This window comes from Chamaea fasciata, unplaced genomic scaffold (assembly GCF_029207755.1).
Source record: "Chamaea fasciata isolate MVZ Bird 193981 ecotype frontalis unplaced genomic scaffold, bChaFas1.0.hap1 SCAF_1, whole genome shotgun sequence".
In the NCBI taxonomy this organism is placed as follows: Eukaryota; Metazoa; Chordata; class Aves; order Passeriformes; family Sylviidae; genus Chamaea; species Chamaea fasciata.
The window spans coordinates 62,134,357-62,156,420 of NW_027094086.1; the positions used below are offsets into that span (position 1 = coordinate 62,134,357).

Here is a 22,064-nt window from a genome sequence, read left to right on the forward strand (position 1 = left end):
TGAGCCTTTGGGGTGGGGTGAAGCAGAAAGCAAGCAGGTTGTATAAATTCTCAACCAAATTAGTATACTAAAATTGCAGCACTCCCACTTCTTTATTCTGAGTGTGGGCATTAAAAAATACATTTTCAGTAGGCAGGGAGTGGGTGTGTGAGAGAGCAAAGTGTTTGCACTCCTTTCTCACCATCTCAAAAAGGGTGGATGTTTCAGGGGAAAGGATCTTGACTGCAGTGCTCGTCTTTGATTAGCACATCATAAAGAAGTAACACATTAAATTACCCAGTCCTAAGTGACTACAGAAAAGATTATGGAAGGAATAGCCAAAATTAATATTACCAGATCACCAAGACTGGAAGACATTCACCCAAGTCTTCCAAAGGAGAATGTAAGGATGCAAGATCTGATCAGCCTACAGCTGCTTGCAAACTCTTGTCTATAACCAGTTTGATGTTACAAGGTTGTTTCAACCACGACACCAGTGTTTTAGAAAGGTTTCCAGTGGAGACAGAGGAAAATGTAGGCTGCTAAATTTGACACTTGTGCTGGAAAATCTAACAGGGAATATAAAAGTAAGATAATAAGTAGACAGAGAGTAAAAATGACAAATAGAATTATTGGTGTGACTTAGTGCCTGATCCTATCTCATAAATGTATCAGAGTGGTGGGTTAGCACGGACTGCTTGGTACAATCCTCTTGAATTTCCTAAAGACTTGTGAGGACCTGGGTTTCCTGGGGGTGAGGTTGCCATGAACACCTCCACCTCTGGTTGCCTTGAACATTTTGTAAGAGATTGTGGGGCAGATGTGAGGGTGCAGCTAGTAAAGGAGAAGTGACTGTGCAGAGGTGCAAGTGGTGGGTATGGGAGGAAAGAGGCACTGAGCGGGAATAATCCAGGCAACAGGACAGGGAAGGAGACTAGGGAAAGGAAAATAGATGTGGGGAGGCAGCTCTATATTGTTTTTTTTCTTCCTGATTAGAAGAAGATGAAAATGCAGGGTGTGGTAGGAGAGGCACTGACAGAGGCAGCCAAGAGAGGCTGCTTGGGGGCCATGGACAGGTGTCACTTGGGACATGGTCCCTTGCAGTGGCTCAAACAAGTACACTTGGCACAGCAGGGGCCTTGCCTCAACGTGATCTCTGGAGGTAGAGTACTGCTCTCCATTGGAAGAATGAGAGGCAATGAGCACAAACTGATTACTTTATGGACAAGGGTGATAAAACATAGGCACAGAAGGACCCAGGAGGTTGTAAAATCTCTCTTCTTAGAGGTATTCAGAAGCCATCTGGACATGATTCTGTGTGAATGGCTCTAGATGGCCCTGCCTGAGCAGGCAGGATGTAGTAAATGACCTACAGAGATCACTTTCCACTTGGGTTTTTTTTTGAAGAGGATGGTGGAGCTACTCTTTGCATGTGAAGAAGCAATAGCTCTGGGTTTTAGGATTGATTCAGGTTTTCCATGCCAATGTGTTGTCTCTCCTATTCTATCTTTCTGCTAGCTTAAAACTCATTTATATAATGCTGCTTCTTGCAGCCAAATTTTTCTTCAGCCCTCAGAAAGTGTATTTTAACTTCCAAGTTTCTAAGTGTAAGATCTTAGTGAGAACTTCTTGGAATAGGACCAGCCCTATTTCTGCTAATCAGCACCCAATAGAAGAGTTTTAGTCTTTCTAAAAGTCATTGCTTACCTTGTTTCTCCAAATGCACTGGTTCTTCTTGTGTAAATGAGCCTGTCAGTAAAATTATGATTAACCCATGTTCCACGTTACGTATTGATCTTGACTTCACTTCTTGTTATTATAAATTTAATACCTCAGAAAATGGTTAAAGTCCTCAAATATCTTAAAGGCCAACTTTCTCTGGAGTTGTTTGGTGACAGCTACAATTGCCTGAAGCATTAAAGCTGACATCTCACAGCTTAGCTGAAGGAAGTTGAGACACAGAGTATTTTCAACAGGAGAGACCTTGACTTCGGAAATAGTTTTTGTGCTCATCCTCCAGGGACTGGACTTGTGCATCTGAAGGTTTTGGTGCAAAATTTCCTGGGTGAAAAGAGTGGAGTGGATCAGGAGGGGCTGATGGGTGTGACTTATGGGATTCATGAATGGTTGATAATGGTTAGGATTGGTGTGGTTGTTTTCTTCTCCTAATATATTATACCTCTGAGCCCAGATGTTTGGATGAATTTTTAAATATCTATTTTATGTGTAGTTTAAAAGCAGACATCTTTGTCAGTAAGCCATTTAGCTAGAAGCTTTCTTTAACTCTTTAGTTAAAGACACCATGTGGTGACTTTCTAGGAAGCCTAAACAAAGTTGATAAGAGTTAGGTAGGCCTGCCAACATCTTTGTATAGAGAGAACTTATTTTCCTAAATTAGAAAGCTATCTAGAGACAGCACATCCCCCCCTTCCTTGCGAAGAAGACCTCCTGCCTTAAGATTTCAGAAACTCAGAGATTACTTTTTTGTTAGCTCTGTTTTGCATATCTGATTATAGACTACTTTGAGGGCTAAGTAGTTTTTAAAAGTGAAATCCCTTAAATGCACTTTGGTCAGCCCCCCAATTGCTTTTTTCACACCTATTAGTTTTTGTCCTGTGCTGAGTAATTAACTTGCTCCAGGTATATGCTCTGTCCTGGTTGCTAATTCCATCTACTGGGGAATAGTCTACTTATTACTTCAGATAAGAAAAGTACCCAAAATTATAATAACCCCTGTGATATTGAAAAAGCTAGCCTGCTCCCTCCAGAAAGCTACTTTTCTAAAGGCTCAAGCAACATGCTTTACAGTCAGCAGTGAAATAACAGTGGAGACACAATCAAATAAATCATTGTTAATAGCTGTAAGGCCTGGCTACCTGTCCTGTAAATCTGCCTCTTGCTCTGAGGGTCTCAGCTGCTGCCAAAGCAGGCTTGTGCATGTGAGCTCCGTCAGCATGGTAATTATGGGGAGGAATTGTAGGCTGTACAGGCATCACCCGAGCATCTCCTGCTAGCTGACACTTCTTGATTTGGTGGTGGATCAGGATGGGGGGAAAGTGTTTTGGAAAAAAAGGGGTAGAAGACACTAATTGATCTCTAAGTCCCTTTCCCATTTGCTATTCCTCCTTGATTAGTTTCACTGGCTGTTTCTCCTCCTCAACAAAATAGCTGGAGCCATTGCACCCTTCACCAACTGCTGTTTTATTCATTGTGGCAAGAGTTCTTTTAAAATACAACAGGAGAAAACATCTGGGCTCACATATTCCACATCAAACATGAATGGATGTCTAAGGAAAAACTTTCAGTAATTCATTCAGCTTTCTCTGAGCAGTCAGACTGTTTTGTGGAGTCTGCCATCATGTAGAGCCCTCCCATCTGGCTTATCCTTTTGGTTTAGACTTCTGCTCTGTTCTCTGGATTTGGCCGCTCTAAGTTTCTGTAGTGACAGAACCTAAAACTGGTATTTTCGTGTAATTTAGAAAACTTCCAGCTGTCTGACAGACTGTTAAAGAGGTGAAGATATGTTATAGTACTTTTACAGTAGTCTTTATATTAACAACAGAAAACCCATTTTGCTTTTCTTCTTCCATTTGTCAAGGCTCCAAGCATCAGCTGTCCAAGAATATCAACCTTTTGTAACGAACTGGTATATTGAAACAGAATAGGTACAATTTGTTTATTCCCTTAGTGATGAAATAACACCCCCCCCCCCCCCCCCCCCCAAATTGCTACCAGATAACGGAAGGTAATGAGAACTGTGAGGTCAGATTTATGATCCTTGTAACACATCTCTGATAATAATACAGACATCATAATAGATTTTATTAAAAAATAACAAAACCACCCCTATTCATTTTTCCTCCTTTAAAATAAGTGAAAATTGGGACAGACAAGGAAAAGATTGTCATTTTGGGCTATGTTTGTTTGCTGGGTTTTCCACACTCACTAGGGAAATTAATTGTATCTGGTGTTAAAGCTGGAAAGAGCTTGAGGAAGGGCAGGGTAAAAACTCTTTGGGCACACCTAGCCATACTCATCATCTAATCAGCAGATCTCTGGTGCTGAGGTGCTCTGATGTTAGGAATTAGACTGGAATCTGTGCCTCACAAGTGAAGTGTCCTCTCCAGCCACCAGCGTGGCAGGCAGAGGCAGCAAAGAGCTGAGGGGCCCCTGGGGCATGCTGTTCTCTGGGTGTTACAGCAATTTCTTGAGCTCATTGTAGTGATTTGCCAGAAGACTTCTGCACTGAAGGGAAAACACATCAAGCTGGAAGCTGTCTAGCAGGACAGAGGAGGTAAATGGGCAGAAGAACAGAAATGAGGCAATCCCTTTGTGTGGCAGCAGCTAAGTGGTTAAGGACAAAGAGCTCCAAACTCGCTCTTTAAGCCCTGCTTTTTTGGAACTGCAGCTGAGTCTAATGTTGTAGGTGAGCACCTAGGCTGTCTGTAGGCTTCAGATAATAGCAAGAGACATAAATGTCACTGATTCCACCAGGACAGGCAAGTGTCAGTGTCAGAGGACAGCTGCTCTCTGACTTTGAGTTAGTAGCAAGATGTCCTGTTAACCTTTCCTCAAGGAAATGATGTGAGGGACTGTTTGCACCCTTCAGCTGCCATCTCAGGAGGAAATTGTCAAGAGCTGCCAAATCTGGTGTCCAGATGGACGTGAGACTGCTCTTGCAGCCCCATGTCCCCCACAGCCAGGCTGGGCAGGTATGTCCTGAAGGCACACAGGGAATTGTAAGGACTTAGAAAACACAGTTCCCCGTCTCAAGCACTTTTGAGGCCATGGAAGGACTTTGCCATGTGATAAGTACAGATGGGAACAACAGAATGGTACTAACTCCAGGCTTGGCAGAGACGAGATCTGGTTTGTCTGGCTAAACATCCTGGGTAATGCATCCAGACAAAAATTCCCACTGTTGGCAAAGTGTGTAAAGAAACTTGTACACTTATCACCAGACAAACCAAGATCATTCCAACCTTTGGGACAGATGGCACCTGTGACTATCCAATGCTGGTGTTCAGACACACAGGGACACACTAGAGATCCCTCCAGACACTGGCCTTAGACCCACAGACTACCCAGAAAACGGTCCTTGGATCCTCTGCTCTCCAGTGCCTTTGGCACACAACATGCAAAGATGTGTCTGAGCTGATGTCCAGATGCCATAATCTCTTCAACAGCTGATTTTGGGTTCCTGATCCCTTCAGCAGCTAGCTCTCAGACCTTCTCAGACCAGTTGCTCCACTGTCTAACCCATACTTCTGGCTGCTGCAAGACCTGGCTGCCAGGACTCTCACCCTGCTCACTGGCCAGTCTCACTCCATGTTTGCCAGTGATTACACAGCACTTTACACATCCATGCATGCCTGCAGGTGTGCCAGTTTCTCCAGCTGCTAGCACCCCAGACAAAGGGGTTCTGTTCTTCATGGTCTCCTAGCCAGATCAGTGGTAGTTGGGCTTCCATGGACACCAATGCAGAGAAGCCCTCACCCAGGAAAATAGAAATGGAGTTTAATGAAAAGACAGGACAGGCTATTGCAGTCAGGCACAGGGCATGGGCAGATGAGTGTGCTGAGCAATTACCTGTTTGCACACAATCAGCTGGTTTTATCCTATTCCTTGGGGGGAGGGGGGTGGTTTCTGTGCTTATTTCCCTGAAACCTCTTTGATCCCTCACTGTTCCTCCCTTAAAACTTGTAGTTAGTCTTGCAAAATCCCCAAGTACCCTTCCCTGGCATGCCTCAATGAACTCCACATCCCTTAAAGCAGTAAAACCCCCCGAGTCTGTGAGGCTATCCTAAAGAGCTCTCCCACCAAAACTCATCTTGAAGATGGATTTTGTACCAGGACAGTGGACTGACCCTGGGAATAGCCAGGTCAGGGTGCACCGCTATGTCTGATTAGGATATTGGTGTTTGGCTGCTTGTCATCACTCCTCCATGCTCACTTGTGTTGGTGGAGATGTGTTTTGATAGCAAAAAATTAAATCTAGATAAGTCAACTTGCAGAACTCTTGTAGCAAAGCTGCACATACACAGCTGTCCTTGCTGTTAATGGGAGGTGAAGCTAATTAAAATTTCTCAGGGCTATTGCCAACAAAATTACACGGAAGCACTGTATTCATTATTTAGTAGGCTTTGCACTCTAAACTCTACCACATAACCTCACTGTTATAAATCATATTACATTCAAAGAGCAGCTAAAAGGGCTTGGGTTTTGCCATATGCTCATTTCTCATTTGTTTAATTCTTGTCTCATGAAACTATTTTTGTTTCATACTCCTAAAATTAAAACCGAGTTGGCCCAAGGATGTCAATTTGAAGTTAATGATTAAACCCCTCCCCAACAATAACAGAATAAGGAAAATGTAAAAAGGCAGGACAATGAAAGCTATTGGTGAATTTAGATATAAATCCTGGTATGCTGTGTACTAGCAAGATGGGAAATTGTAACTACTTGCTGCTGTTGTTCACCCCACATTTCTTCTTTACCAAAAGAGCAGCAATTTATAAAATTATATGAGCCCAGGACATCCTGTCAAAATATTCTTACACGATAAACCAAAATAATATTTGTGCAAAATGTCTTATCAGCTCAAGAATATGGGTGATGGGAGATTTTAACTTGCTGGATCTTCTGATGGAAACTGAACACAGTGAAGAGGAGGCAGTCTAGGATGTTCGTGGAGTATGTGGAAGATAAATTCCTGTTGCAGCTGGTAAGTGAGCCCACAGGGATCAGGTCCTGCTACACCTGCTGCTTGCAAACAGTGAAGGGCTGGTGGGAGATGTGATGGTCAGAGGCTGTCTTGGGCACAAGAACCACGAAATGAGAGAGTTTTCAATAAGTAAGGAGAGGGCATCAACAAAACCTCTACCCTGAACTTTCTGAGAGCAGATTTTGGACTGTTCAGGACACTGGTTTAGAGAATCCCATGGGAAACAGTCCTTAACAACAAAGGGGTCCAGGAAGCCTGGAGCTACTTTTGGAAGGAAACCTTAAAGGCACAGGAGCAGGCTGTCCCTTTTGCTGAAAGATGAGCCAGTGAGGAAGAAGATCAGCCTGGTTGAACAGGGAGTTTTGGCTGCAACTCAGGGAAAAACCAGAATTTATGACCTTTGGGAGAAGCGGCAGGCAACTCAGGAAGAGTACAAAGATGTCAGAATATGTACAGAGAAAACCAGGTGAAAGCTTAGCAAGAACCCATTTGGGACATTGCTAAGGAAGATAATAAAAGGTTTTCTTATAAATTCGTTAACAATAAATAAAGAGCCAAGGAAAATCATTTATTAGATCCAGGGAGGAACATTGTCACCAAGCATGAGGAAAAGGCTGAGGTATCTAACGCCTTCTTTGTCTCAGTCTTTAACAGAAAGACTGGTTATCCTCAGGACAGCCAGGCCCCTGAGCTTCTACACAGAGACAGGGAGCAAAATAGATGACCTGCAATTCATGGGGAAGTAGTGACTGCTGAGCCATTTTGACCCCAGTTCATGGGGAAGTAGTGACTGCTGAGCCACAATCATAAGTCTAAGGGACCAGATGACATTCATCCGAGCGTCTGAGGGAGCTGGCAGAATCATCACAATGCATCAGTCATGAATCCTGGTTAACCTGGGAGATGCCAGACAACTGGAGATTAGCAAAAGCGACACCCATCTGCAGGAAGGGTGGGAAGCAGGATCCAGAGACTTACAGGCCTGGAAGGTTATGGAGAAGACCATCTTCAGTGCAGCCACATGGACAAGACAACGAGGAGATCAGGCCCAGCCAGCACAAATTTAGGAAAGGTGGTTCCTGCTTGACCAAACTGATCTGCTTACATGAGCATGTGACCCTTGTTGTGGGGTAGGGAAAGGCTGTGGATGTCTCTAGCTAGACTTCAGTAAAGCCTTGGTTGCTGTTTCCCACAGCATTCTTCTGTAAAATCTGGAAATCCGTGGCTGGGATGAGTGCACTCTTCGCTGGATGGAAAGCTGCCTGGATGGCCAAGCCAGAGTCATGATGAATGATGCCACAACCATCAGGCTGGTCACCGGTGGGGTTCACCAAGACTCAGTATATGGGCCAATCCTGTCAAATATCTGGATGAGGAGATCAAGTCAGTAAATGTAGATAAAACCCAGTGTTGATCTGCTGGAGGGCAGGAAGGATCTGCAGAGGGATCTGGACAGGCTGGATCAATCTGCCAAGGCCAACACTATGAGGTTCAACAAGGTGAAGTGCTCGGTCCTGCATTTGGTTCGCAACAACCCCAGGCAGTGCTACAGGCTGGGGGCAGAGTGGCTGGAAAGCTGCTGGTGGAAAAGAACCTGAGGGTGCTGATTGACAGTGGCTGAACATGAGCCAGCATGTGCCCAGGTGGCCAAGGAGGCCAATGGTGACCCCGCCTGTATCAGAAAGAGTGTGACCAGCAGGACCAGGGAAGTGACCATCCCCCAGTACTCAACAGTTGTGAGGCCACACCTCAAATCCTGTAACCGGTTCTGGGGTCTTCACTACAAGAAGAACATTGAGGTGTTGGAGCAAGTCCAGAGAAGGGTTAACAGCACTGGTGAAGGGTCTGGAGAGTAAAGTCCTATATGGAGCAGCTGAGGGAGCTGGGGTTGTGTAGCCTGGAAATAAAGAGGCTTTGGAGAGACCTTATCACTCTCTACAACTCCCTGAAAGGAGGTTGTAGCAAAGTGAGGGTTGATCTCTTCTCCTGAGGAACTAGTGACAGGACAAGAGGAAATGGCCTCAGCTTGTTCAGGGGAGATTCAGGGGAGACAGCAGGAAGAATTTCTTCACAGAATGGGTTGTTAAGCATTGGAAAAGCCTTCCCAGGGAGGTGGTGGAGTCACCATCGCCAGAGGTGTTCAAGAAACACCTGGACGTGGCACTTAGTGACATAGTTTAGTTGAAATGGTGGTGTTCACTCAAAGCTTGGTCTCAATGATCTTGGAGGTCTTTTCCAACCTTAGTGAGCCCATAATTTTGTATTAACTTTGCACATAGGACTTCAATGTGCCAAAATTGGCAGCAGGGAGGTTTAATTCTGCACTGTAGAATCAATGTACTTATACGTACGCAAATTGTCAATACATCCAGAGAATGGTTTTGAATGCAATTTTGATTGAAAACAAAGTGGAAACTTAATCTTCATTGCTGTCATTTTCTAAATGTCTAATTGATTTTCTCAAGTTGCTTTTAATATATGCATCCATGCATATGTTTTCTTCCTTCTCCAGACTGTTTTGTTTTGCAGTAAACCCTCACCCTGATTTATGGTTTTCCATCTGGGAAACCATATGAAATAACCATGATTCAATATTGAAAAGTCTTCTCCCTCTGCTAGTAATGTGTTTTGCCCAGTGACACGTTTGACCAGCATAACCACTGGGGGAGGAGGAGTAGGCATGTGGTGGAAAACTCCCTGTCACCTTTCTTTTTTAAATGCATGTGTGTGTGTGTGTGTTTTTTGTTTGTGTTTGGTTTTGGTTTGTTATTCTTGTTCTTGTTTGCTTGTTTCTACATTTTTGAGACATTTGTCAGGTTGATCTAAAAACCATGTGTAAAATTATTTTTTCTAAAGGAGAAAGAGTGGGAAAACCATTCTTCTTCCTTCTTCAGGTATTCCTAGTTCTCTTTTTTTTTAATATTTTGCTTTCCAGATACTTGTTCATGTCTAGAATGTAGATTAAAAATGATCAGAATAAGGCAAGAGCCTGTTCTCCCTTACAGACAAGATAAACTTGATTCACTAGAGTAAATCTAAGATGAAGTGGTGTAAATATAATGGTGTAAAATAATGTTGAGTGCTGAGGCAGGAACAGGAATGCACTTCTCATTGTCATCCTTTTCTATGGTGATTTCAGGGAGTATTGAATCATTCAGTTTAACTCTCAGGATAAAGACTTTGCACAGAAAATACCTTGCATCTCACATGAGCTGGTGAATTCCATGCTCTCTCTTTCTCTTGTGCTAATTCTGGGAGATGGGAGAAGACCGTGAGACACGTGATGTTACAAATGATTGAATGACTTCAGGCGAAAAAATTGCACCTTTTCATTTTTTTTGTATTGTGAACTTATGTGGGCTTTTGTACAAACTTTTCCTGTGCCCTTCTGAGGTCTGAAGGTCAAGAGCACCAGATTTCCTTTAGAAGAAAGTGTTTGAGGTGAGCTGTTGGTCACTGAAATTCTTCACCAGGAGGAGTTCAGAAGTGGGAGTGGACTCCCTTCCTCCCAGGCATGGAAGTGGGCTCCCTTTCTCCAGCCCTGGGTTGGCTTGGGGAGGTTATCTTTGTACCTTGCTAGTCTGTTTAGCCAGTCTTTCTTGTTGGCAAGCCAAGTGCAGTTACACTACAATCACTGTGTTTTCTTAGTCCTTTACCTTATACACTGAAACCTGCCAGCTTCAGGCTACAGAAGAAGTTAAGCAGATGACACCAACTGTTTAGTGATTCTGCAGCCATAGCTAAACCAAGCTCAGAGGCTGCCAAAATACAACCCAGTAAGTCCTGATAGCAGAGTCATCACTCAGAAAGTGCAGATAACATGGCCCATATAGAAATAACAACACTGGTCTACTGGCTACACATCTTCTTTGACAGAAGTTTTGTTCTTGGTTTTGGTTCTTGCCACTTCACCTGCAAAAGAAGGGCTCAGTGAGTAATCTAGCAAACTATTAGGTGGCCTGATGCAATTGCCAGTTGTGAGTGGCAGGTTTGGCCACCAAAGAAATAAAAAGATTAAATTGAGTAGTTGGAAAAAGTAGAAGAGACTTTTTTAGCATTTGAAGGCAGAAGCTCTCATCAACAGAACTGAAGAAACATGAAAAGGGTGCTAGGTAGAGCAAGAAGGAATAATGTAATTTATGGGTAGCCAAATGACTGCCTGACAGGTGCAAAAGCAATTTAGCAGACTGTGGGATGTTTTTTATGCAGAAAGGCATATCTTTGCGGAGTTGCAGCTCTGCCCACAGCAACTGCATTGGGAACAGTGTCAGAAAGAAGGTATGTATGACAGAGGACTGTCATCAGCAGGGGCATCCATTGTATGCTAAACCAGTGACCTGTGTATTAAATATAAAGAAAACTACAGTGCATAAAACGGTGCGTAGCTTGACGTACCAAAAATATCCAAATCAATCTTTGCCAATTAAATAAATACATGGTAGAAAATCATATGATCTGCTGCTCTACCCTTCTGCAGAGTTAATGCTATTTTACAGGGCCATACAAGCTACTACTAGGAAATGTCTCTGTCACAGAGGCAGGAACAGATGTCTATCTTAAGACCACCACAGTTCACAAGAGACAGCTTACAACCCTGAATGTAGACGGAGAAATAGGCAGATGTCTCCTAAAGAACTGGGTAAGTTCCATGATGAATAAAATCCCCTTGGTTGAGGGAGTCCATCAATTCAGCATGGGGAATCTGAGGGTAAACTCATCTTCTGTGTCTTTCCACGTCAGCTATGTCAGGAAAGAGCAGAGCAGTGTCACGTGGTGTGACAGATGAATCTCATGACGGGAGTCAAATGAAGCAGTGGATTCTGGGGAAAGCCCTTTTTAGATATTAAGCTGGTGACTGGGATTAACAAAGCAAAAAAATGGCCTAAAGATTTTGGATGAGGATTGCTGATGACCGCATTGAACTTCTTACACCAGGGAGAGGGTGATGCTTTCCTAAGGGACGGTTTAAGACTGGACTGAGCTTTAGGAGGAATGAATGATTTCCATAAATGTTTTTCCCTTTGTTAAGTTGTTAAACACATTTTTTAACATCCATGATAAACATGAAGTTTGTAGTGTAAGTAAAAAACCCAGCAGTCCCTTTCTTCCTTCCACCTTGGTTTTTCTTACATAAGTACAAAGGCTACACTGTAAACACAGATCCCCTGTAGGAATAGCAGAGGGGAAAAATAAGATGAAGAGTCCTTATTTGCATAACTAGTGTAGTACTAATAATGTAACCGTAATGAAGGTAATATAACATCTATTTAGAACAGAGTAAAAGAACTGAACATCAGTAAAAAGAAAGCATTATTCCAGAAGAGAGAGAAATTAATGAGACACATCTTTTCATCATTTTGAATACATCCCAGTAAATTAATTTGAGCAAGGTTGTCTAAATTCTGATATGTTCATAAATGTTTTTGTGCATACCAAGCTGAACTAGATCCTGAAAGAAAGAAAAATGCCTTCCTAGACTCTTTCTCTATATGAAGCCAAAGCAGCAGGGTATTCATCAAAGCCATAAACAAAGTGCACAACCAGAGATTTCATTCTTGAAATTGCACTTGGCTACAAAACTTCCAAAACCATGTGAAGAAGGCCTTTATGTTGAGTGTCTTACTGTAGCTTTAGAGTATGATGAAGTAAATTAATTCAAGGAAGTTATTACTGCTTGCAGTTTGCCTGTGATGAGAGCTGGGACTGTGTTTTCTTTTTGGAGCTTGGATTTTAATCTATGTTAATATTCACATCAACAGGGTAAGTTAATGAGGCCCAAGCTCATTTTATTATCTTTCATCTGACTGAAGCTCTAAGCTTCTACCCGCACAGCCTGGGATACGCACTCTGCATGCTGGATGAGGAGAAGCAGTTTATTCTTGAGCATTTGTACTGCACAGACACGAGTGCTCTGTGGTTGGTGTTCTCCATATGGGAAAGTTAATTTTATTTCTGTCTTGCTTGAAAACAAACAAACAATAAATCAGCAACATAAAAAAAAGAGGCAAAAACAAGGGATATGAAAAGAAATGCAAGCATGCCTGTGATCTGGGTGTGCATGTCTTTCATTGTAGAAGACAATGATGGTTGATGATTGCTGACGTACACTGGGAAAAAAAATAGAGCTTATTTGAAAGGAGACTGCATTAAAATAGTCACTTTTTTATTCTTGAAATTATTTTTATCACATTTGGGTCTCCTGAAGCATTCACTTCTCATGATTTCTCAAGTAAGGACTGACAGCCTTTTCAGAAAGATTTGAACATCTCAGATGTTCCAGCATCAGTAACAACTGCACAAAGAACAATGGAGATGGCACGTGGTGTTCAGCTGGTAAAGTAGATGAAAAGGGAAAAAAAAAGAAAATAAAGATGAAGTGTGAAACTATGCAGCCTTTCTGGATGTTGCACTGGGGAGAAATGTGGTCTGGAGTGGGTCTGTCTTGCTGCTGAATGCCCCAGCCACTCTGCCTGCCTGCAGGAGCACAGAGTGCTGGAGCAGAGTTGATCAGGTCCAGAAGGATGAAGGAGAATTTTCACTTTCTTGATAGTTTTTTAAAGATTCAGTCAGGACACTTTATTAAAGTCTGGAAGAAGAGAGGAGTAGTTAGTCTTTTGCTATAGGATCAGGTTAGCATAAAAATTCAGAGCAAACTTCTTTTGAAAAGAATGGGTATGCAGTTGACAACTGCTTCTGTCCCACGGCAAAACAAGTAACTTTCTGCTCAGTGTGGGGAGATCCCAGAGTGACTGAAACATTTAGGTTGGAAAAGATCTCTGAGATTATTGAATCCAGCCTTTTACTGAACACTACCATGTCAACTAGACTACAGCAATAAGTGCCACATCCACCTTGAACACCTCCCTGGGCAGTCTGTTCCAAAGCTTAATAACCCTTTCCATGAAGAAATTCCTCCTGATGTCCAACCCGAACCTTCCCTGGCACAGCTTGAGGCTCTGTCATCTTTTCCTGTCATTGGTTGCTTGGGAAATGAGGCTGACCCTCACTCTCTACATCTTTCAGGTAGTTTCAGATGCCTTTGGGTTCATCAGTTTGTCACTTCTACAACTGAAATGCTCTGCTACAGACCGATTAGAAGAATGTCTTTATATGTCTTTCCATCCTCATTAAAAGTTTTCTTGTCCGTAATAGTAGCAGTTTTATATAAAATGATAGTATCATATAGAGCAAAATGAGAAGGAAGGAAGGGCAGGTTAACACAGGGCAGTAAAAGGTCTGTGGAGAATTCATATGTGCAAGGCTGAATTTCAGAGTTAATTCTTCCACCCTCAAAAAGTTATATGCCAGCTTTTGCAGCGATGAAGGCGGTTTTAATTAGCAGTGAGCGAAGGGGCCCCAGTGGGTGGAGCAGGCAGGTTGGATTCCAGGTTGTGGCAACCAAAACTGGTTGCTCCAAGGTAACTGAAAGCTGTCCTCTAACTCAATGAGCCATTAAATCTGGGATGTGTTTATTTGATTTTGTTTTGAAATTATTTTCATTTGTCTCAGTGAGATATGTCTGAAAGTTCTGAGCTGTAGCAAGTCCTGTTCTTATTTGTTTGCGTGGATTATGCTGGAACAACTCATGCGTTTTTTCCACTTTGCTGAGCTTCGCTCTCATCATAAATTGCTTATTTAAGTTCAAATGTCAGTTAATTCCTAGATAAATAGATTCTTGGATTTTAAAATTAAAACAGGGCAGAAAATATAGAATATTTCAGGAGAGAAAAGAATAAAAGGTTCCCAAAAAATGAGGACACTTATTAGAGAAATATTCTTTATCACCCAGCAGTACAACAGATGTTCAGTTGTACTTTCAGCTTGGAGAGGTTATCATCTCAAATGAAAATTCTGTGGAGGCCTCTGAAAATAATAAACTATGTGCGCATAGGAAGAATAATGAAATATTCCCTCTCCCCACGCGCTGACTAAGGCAGCCAGGTTAAAAAATCTTCCTTTGTCTGTAAGAACCAGTGTCTGTAAAATTTTCATAAGGACTGGTAATTTGCAAGCTTCACACTCCTGCAGGCTTTCAGTAATAATGAAAGCCTGAGAACAGCCAAGCGTATTGAGGTACTGAACTGAATTTCAAACTTTGAGCCTACTAGAATCTGAGGTCAAAATTTGGAGTCGGAAAGTTGCTCCCATTTTAGTTACTAGCAACACTGAGGCAGTTAGTGATGGTGTTGGCTTAGTTTCTGACAATTTTAACAGCTTTATTTGTACAGCCAGCTTTCTGGGATGACAGTGACTGCTATCTTTTGCTAGGGGTGCTCATATCTGATGCTGACATTGATGTATCTTCCTCAGAAGTGATTGCAGCTGAATCCCTTGTTCATTTTCATCTTTATGACTCTCAAGCCATCTTCTTGTACTTGTGCGTTGGTTGTTTTGATATTTTCCCCCTTTTTTTCCCATGAACTCTTTTGCATTTCTCGAATAGTGTCTTCCAGTGACATTAGTATGAGCCAAGGCAGACTGAAGAGGATTTCTTTCCAATGTTGAGTCAGGATGCATTGTGGGGCTTATGGAATTCTTAACCTTGTCAGACTCCCTCTGCAACCCCCAGTGTGAAGTCACTATCCTTGCTCCCCTCGTCATTAGTGTCCTTCACCTGATGAGCGTCCACTCATCATGAAGAGAGTCAATGTGTTTGGAAATGTGACCGCCTTTAGGATGAGCAACTAGAGCATTTCTTCCTTTTACCTTTCTGGAGGAGAAACTGATCCATGCTCAGCAATTTGCTCTTCTCAGCAGATCTTTTAGACGCACCTCTATTTGCAGATACTCTCACTCAGGCAGGTGGTCCTCACACCTTTTCAGAAGATATTGCCTTTATCTCCTGAAATGTTCAAGAGATGACTTTCACTTCTACTGTTTTATCTCTGTCTCTCAGCTTCAGACACAGCCATAGTAGGGGAAAAGGTGAAGGGTTTCTCAGGTTGGAGGAATGGTTTTGTTCTCTAGAGTAAGTAAGAGCTGTCCTTGTGGTGTGTTGTACATGTTGTGTCCAAAGTAAAAGGAACACAACGCTTCCCAAAGAGGGATGCTTGTGTTCTGGAGAATACTTTGCTCTTATAAAGCTCGTGCTGGTTTGTATCACCAGTTGACAGCTTGCCTAATCATGTGGAGTAATTTTATATCAGCTAGCTTGTTTGGTGAGGATATGAGTTTCCTCTCTCCTGTAGAAGAGGTGTATCCATCCCTCTGTCTTCTGGGAGGGGTGCCTGGTGTTTGGGGATATTGGAGTACCCTTAGACAAGGCAGAGTAGGAGCCCTTTGGGTTACAGTATAGCAGATCACTTTATGAAGACAAAGTCATATGCATGTTTTCTTGCCTGCTCTTTTCCAGTTTTTAATTTATGCATCATGCTGCATTTTGCTTTCAAACAGGGAATGTTCAGGTGGAAGGGCTCAGGATTTTGTGTCAGAGTGGGCCAGGACCAAGGAGAATTAATTCTGAGCTAGTGAAAGCTTGTGTGTTTATGTGCTTGGAATGGCTTTTGCTTATAAATGTTCGACAAATTCCCAAAGCAAGGAGGTAGCATAGGTGTCTCTGCCTTGACACTCATGGTGTTTTCCAGGCCATTAATGTTGAGCTGCTCATGCTTTCTCCATGTCCTGCCTGTGCTCTCTGCAACACACACACACACACACATACACACTCTCTGCTTCACTCTTGCCCCCTATTTTCCAGTCAGTTTGACTTGCCAGAATGGACAACTTAACATCTGTGGGATGATTTGCTACCCGTGGCAGCTCCTCTGCTCAAGCAGGCATCCCACATTGCTGAGGGCAGTGGTAGGTAGGTGGGTAGGTGGGTGATGTGGTCTTTGAGGAGGTTGCAGCTGTGGGTTGTAACTGTAATTAACACTCTTCTTAGCTTCTGTTGCACCCATTGCATGTGGGCACAGGATCAGTTCTGGTCAAAGCCAGTGTTTGCCAACTCATGAAGGTGTCTGTCCTTCTCCCGAAGCTCAAGGCCTCGTGAGCTCCTTTTTGCTATGCTCCTTTCTGCTAGTGAGCCAAACCACAGACTGCTTGCTGCTGGTACCTACAGTTTCTGTCCTAGAATCTATTTGACTTCTACTGAATTTAGCCTCTAAAGTTCAGGAATTTGTTTAAATCCTTGTATGATGCTTAGCTTTGATGAGCATCCATCAAAGAAAAAGTAGCAGCCACTTTCTTCAGGGAAGTGGAGGATTTTCTCAGTATTTGGAGATACCTCTTCTACCTTTCTCCTCCCACGTCCTTCCCTCTTTCCCATCATTTGGCCTACCTCAGCACGTCATCATGAAGGGATGGAGTTTAAACCAGCTGCAGTTTGCAAAGCTGGTGGTCAAAATATCTGCAGGTTGTCTGTGGCAACACTGACGTGGTGGTGCTGCCACCCAGAGTTGCAGTTGCCAGAAGTTTGGACTCTCCCTTCCCCACCTCTTCCAATGCATCTCTAGACCCTCTATTGATCCTCTGCCATGTCACTGAGTGAGTAGTGACAAGCACAGTAGTGCTCTCAGAGTCCTGATAGACTCAAGAGGCAAAGTGCTCTTGAAAGTGCACTCATAAATAGTATTCAGGCATATTAAAGTAATGGCTGTAAGTACTATTCACCGTGTCAAGAGATGGAAAAGACAGTAACAGAACTGAACTCCGATAAAAATCATGATGCTTAAACCATTGTAATAAATCTGTCAGTCTTCTCTGACAGTGAGCAGAAAATCCCTATCAAACAAGCCAGTGACAGGGAGAGTCAGCTTGCTGAATAGGCAAACCAGCCCATCCTTTGGACTGTGGCTTGAGTACACAATAAAGCCCTGCTGATATCCATAAGGTGCTGTGGAAGTGCTGGGACAAGCCTTGCTGGGCTGGCTTCCAGCACCTAAGCAATCCTGACCAGAGAGCAGCAGAAACACTAATCCAGTCTTGGGAAGAACAGGCACATTATGCTGAGACTTGTAATGAACAAACAAGTTCTGCAAAGATCAGAAAAGATTTGACTATCAACCTTTAAGGCAAGGTATGTCTCAAAAAAAAAAAAAAAAAAAGAGGAAGATGCTCTTTTTTTACCTTCCTTGATTTTATTTATTTAAAAGTAGTGCTGCAAGATTAGGAACCTTCCATTAATTCAATAACAACTTTATGATTGTATAGGAAGCCCATTTGTTGTGGCTGTGGAAACTCAATGGTTCAAGTAAAGTTGCTCTGCCAACATCTCCCTCTTTTTCTTCATGACCCTTTAAATTAATATTTCACTTTGTTCTGGTTTCCTATTATTCATAAGCAACTCTAAGTTCTTCACATCCTCCCACGATTTCTGGTTGAATATAGGTTTCACATTGAAGTTATTCTGTACTTTTTCCTTTCTTGAATGAGCTTTGATGTATCTGAGTTTCTCCTGCCATCTGGTATTCTGAGAGCCACGATCCACACTGTTAACTCTTCACTGGTATTTTCTCTTTTTGCATGTGTTCGGAGGGACTTCTAAGATGATGGGACAACAGAAATCTACTGGAAAACCATCTGTGGTGGTTCTAATTCCCACATCTTGGGCTTTATGACATTTTGTGCTGGCTTGAGGGTGCTCCTCTGCTGGAAAGCAAACAACTCAAAATGTTCTTTCCTCTCACTTTCTCATTGCCTGACATTCCCACCCTCCTCATGTTTTGCCATGCAGAAGAACTTTTTTTAAGGCACAAATCCCACCACATGTATAAAACTAGATGGAGAGGCTTAGTGCTTGCCTTCATGCAAGTAATTGATGTTTATTCTCAGAAACTTCTCATTTGTTGATGCAGAGATTTTACTATTGAGCTGGAACATTGGCTCAACTTCAATAACTTGTGTGAAATAGTAAAATATTTCTTTTTCTTCTGAATTTACATTCACTGTGGGGCAAGAGAGAACTCTGTGTGGGCTAAGTGTGGTTTGGATATAAATGTTAAGTACATGTTTTGATTATTTTCCCATTTGAAAAAGATCTTAGACTTCACTCTTGGGTACTGCAGTAATTGTATTTCAGGGCAGAGGCTCATCTATCTATTATCTCCAAATGCAAACTGTTCAACAACTAGGATATGTATTTTTACTACATATTACATTTTTATTAAAATGTAGTGTTGTAATAGGATTTCTCTTTCTCTAAGGAGGCTTTTATATATACCTATGTTTATATGTATACACACACTCTCATTAAAAATGATTTTGCAGTGGGGGAAGAGGGCATTGAGTCCAAAAACCTAAGTTTTATATATTTTATTCATAAAAACAGATTTGCAACAATTTATTAAAAATTGATCTCATGCAGTATAAGGTTATACAAGAAATTCTTCATTTACATTTTATTCTGGCAGTTCCAGTCTAGTTTAAAGCATTTGTGCACTAACATCATTGGAAAATGCCATTGGGGCACAGCCTCTTCATAAATTTACAGTACATTTTTGCTGCAGTATAAAAGAACAGAAACATTAAATAGCTATATTCACTTGGTTGGTCTTGTTATCTGCAGTAAAGTAAAAAAAAATGTTATGGGAGAAACTACAGTATCATTGAGACAAAGAATGTACTGCATGGTTTAAACCTAATAAACGTCACACAGTCAGTATTCACGAAATTACAGACGCACACACACACACACACACACACACTCACCTCCAATGGTCCGATACTTCTGAATTATTTTTTTTTTCCTGCTAAGTTGGAATAATATTTCTACAGAGATCTTTGTGTATACATTATATACAATATCGTAATTTTCTCTTTTTAAAAATTAACATTCCTTTTAAAATAAACCAGGCCCTGATGATATTAATAAAGCAAGAGAATACTGTCAACACACATTGAGTGACGACGTCAGTGTTTAGTGCTTAAACAGAGTAATGAGTTCTAGTTTATCTGTGTTTATACTTACATTTTTTTTGTTCTAAAAGCTACAGATATTTCCATAACCTCTCTTATTGTATGTGCCAAGTGAAATATTTTGTGATGCTCCTGATTGTAATATTCAGATACATATTCATGTTGGTTTTGGCCACTATGAGGTGTGTTTTATTTTTAATGGAGATTTATGCTAGCTTGTCAAAGCTGCAGTTAAATCCCTCAGCTAATGAACCCCTTCAGCTGTGCTTCAGTCATTGCTGATTTGTAAACCTTTGCACAAATGTCATTCCAAAGGTTTGCTCTGAGGGGCACAAGTGTTGATTAAAGAAAACTGAGAGCCCAGTGGGTGCTTCATGTGGCTTTTCCCCCCCCTACTTTTAGCAAACAGCTCTGGCAGTGAGAGGATACATTTCCAGTCCCTTAGAAAAAGAAGCTGCATGTGTGTCTCACCTGTGCCTGAGGGTTTGGCTCCAGAGTTGGTCCAGACGGTACACCACTATCATCCCTCCTAATTGCTTTGGTTCAGGGAAAGGAGCTAAAGTATAAAATCCATTGTTTTTTCACAGTCCTTTCAAGATTCAGGTAAAATATTCTATTGGTAAATTTGATTTGTCCTCTCCTATCTGCTACAACTGTCACACGTACGCAGGTACGAAGCAAACATGGTGTATATTCACATCTACGTGCCTGCAGGCTTCACCTGCAGCAGCAAAGTGCTGTGCCCTAATCCCTCCCCCCCAAGTCCACTAAATTAATTTTATTGTAATTATGTGTGACACAATTCAAACAAACTAGGAAAAACAATTCATCCTGTGGCATTAAGACTTTACTACCCATCTGTCCTCAGTTTCCCGAGTTATCAGCCCTAGGACTTTTTCAGACAGTTTATTGTGTTATGGTTGGTGGTGTTTATCCTGAAATAGGTGCAGAAACTTTGCTAAAAATGAAGCTGCAGATGGTCAGCAGTCACTACCATTGCCCTGGAGAAAGGTGAAGTGCACTGCTTGCAATCAGCAGCTCTCCAGCTGGTGGCAACTCAGAGCTGGAGCTTCAGGCTCTGCTTGGGTTGCACACACAGCTGCAAGGTAAAGGTGACCCTGCTCACAGCACTGCAGAGTCTCAATGACACCCGAGGAATCATTTCTCACAATTCTTCTTTCCTACTAAACATCATCCCTGAAATGAAAAAAGGCAAGACTAACCAGTGCAGAATGTTTCCAGCGATTTAACACAACTCTTGTAAAAATGAGTGTATCTATTCCAACATGGTATAGCTTGACCACTACATTTTCCTTACATGGATACAGTATAGAATTGCAGGTTCTCAGCAGCCACGTAAAGCTCAGTGACATTTGAGTGTTTTTTTTTTTTTCCTAGTGTCTTTTTTGCAAGATCCATATATCCCAGCCTCCTTGTTGCTAGTAGAAATTTTGGAAGAAACATTTTTCAGTGATTTCTAGGTGAAGAAATAAAAACTCCATGAATAAGGCTACAGATCAAACTCTTTGTGTCCTCCTTTGCTTTTTCACACGAGTTACGTGAGCACTCCGGTGACGAGGGCCTCAGCAGAAGTTCCTCTGCGGTAAGAGCCAATGTTACACGTTTGTAGCAGAGTTCTAGGTCAGATGTTTAGTCCAGTCATTGAGTACTTAAAAGCAGTTCAGGAAGCACTGATCTCCCCCTCCTACAGCCCTGAAACCATCACTCGGAAGGAGGGTGGCACGTGTCTGTGCCGAGGACTGGCACTGGGGCTTACGCACGGGCTGGCACAGCTGGCATCCACTCCTCCTATGGACGGCAGGTAGGCGTGGTGAAGGATGGGCAGCTGCAAGGACAGCCGGCGCTGTATGCTGCGGGAGAGACGGGGAGAGGAGTGTTAGCCAGGGGGCAGATGGATTGCATCACGTGGCTGATGTGTTCCCAGGGTGCTGCGAGGGAGCTCTCTGTGCCTGCCGCTGTGACCGACAGGGTTAATGCCAAGAGCATTGCACTTGCTGATGCTGAACTGTGCCACCATGATGTTTTCCCCTAGGGGAATTTTTCTGACAGGTTAGACATGACAAAGGAAACTAAGTGTGCTTTCTCAGCATCCCACAACCTTCTGAAGTTCCCAGCTATGTTCAGGTTAATTGTTAGACTGCTGATACCAAGAAAAGGGGAAAACCTTAAGTTTGAAAAGAGGGTGTATAGCTTGGTGACCCTCCCACCCCTTGCAAAGTGATCTACTGCTGCAGAGCCCCATCCAACTGTGTAGACATGCACGAGGTCACAGACTGAGTTTCAAGCCACGCATCACTTGGCACAAGGATGCCAGTACTAAGGATGGCATTTCTGCAACTCCAGCTAAAGCAAGCACAGGTACATGGTGGGAGGGATTTGGGACTGATGGGTTTTTTCCTCTTTTAAGTAGTTCCTCTTTAAAGTTTGGGTGTGTGCTTTTGAGGTGATAGATGTTTTTGAGTTCTGTCAGTCAGTGCTATGGGAC

General features: G+C 42.4%; 1 protein-coding gene across 1 annotated transcript in view; it reads right to left on the reverse strand.

Moving 5' to 3' along the window:
- Nucleotides 1-18,640: 18,640 nt before the first annotated feature.
- GABBR2 (gamma-aminobutyric acid type B receptor subunit 2) overlaps nucleotides 18,641-22,064 on the reverse strand; it is a 458,172-nt gene continuing 454,748 nt past the window's right edge. The window contains exon 19 of the mRNA XM_066184941.1: nucleotides 18,641-21,429. Coding sequence (XP_066041038.1) covers nucleotides 21,264-21,429 — 166 coding nt within the window. The 3' untranslated portion in view covers nucleotides 18,641-21,263. The remainder of the gene's footprint in view (nucleotides 21,430-22,064) is intronic.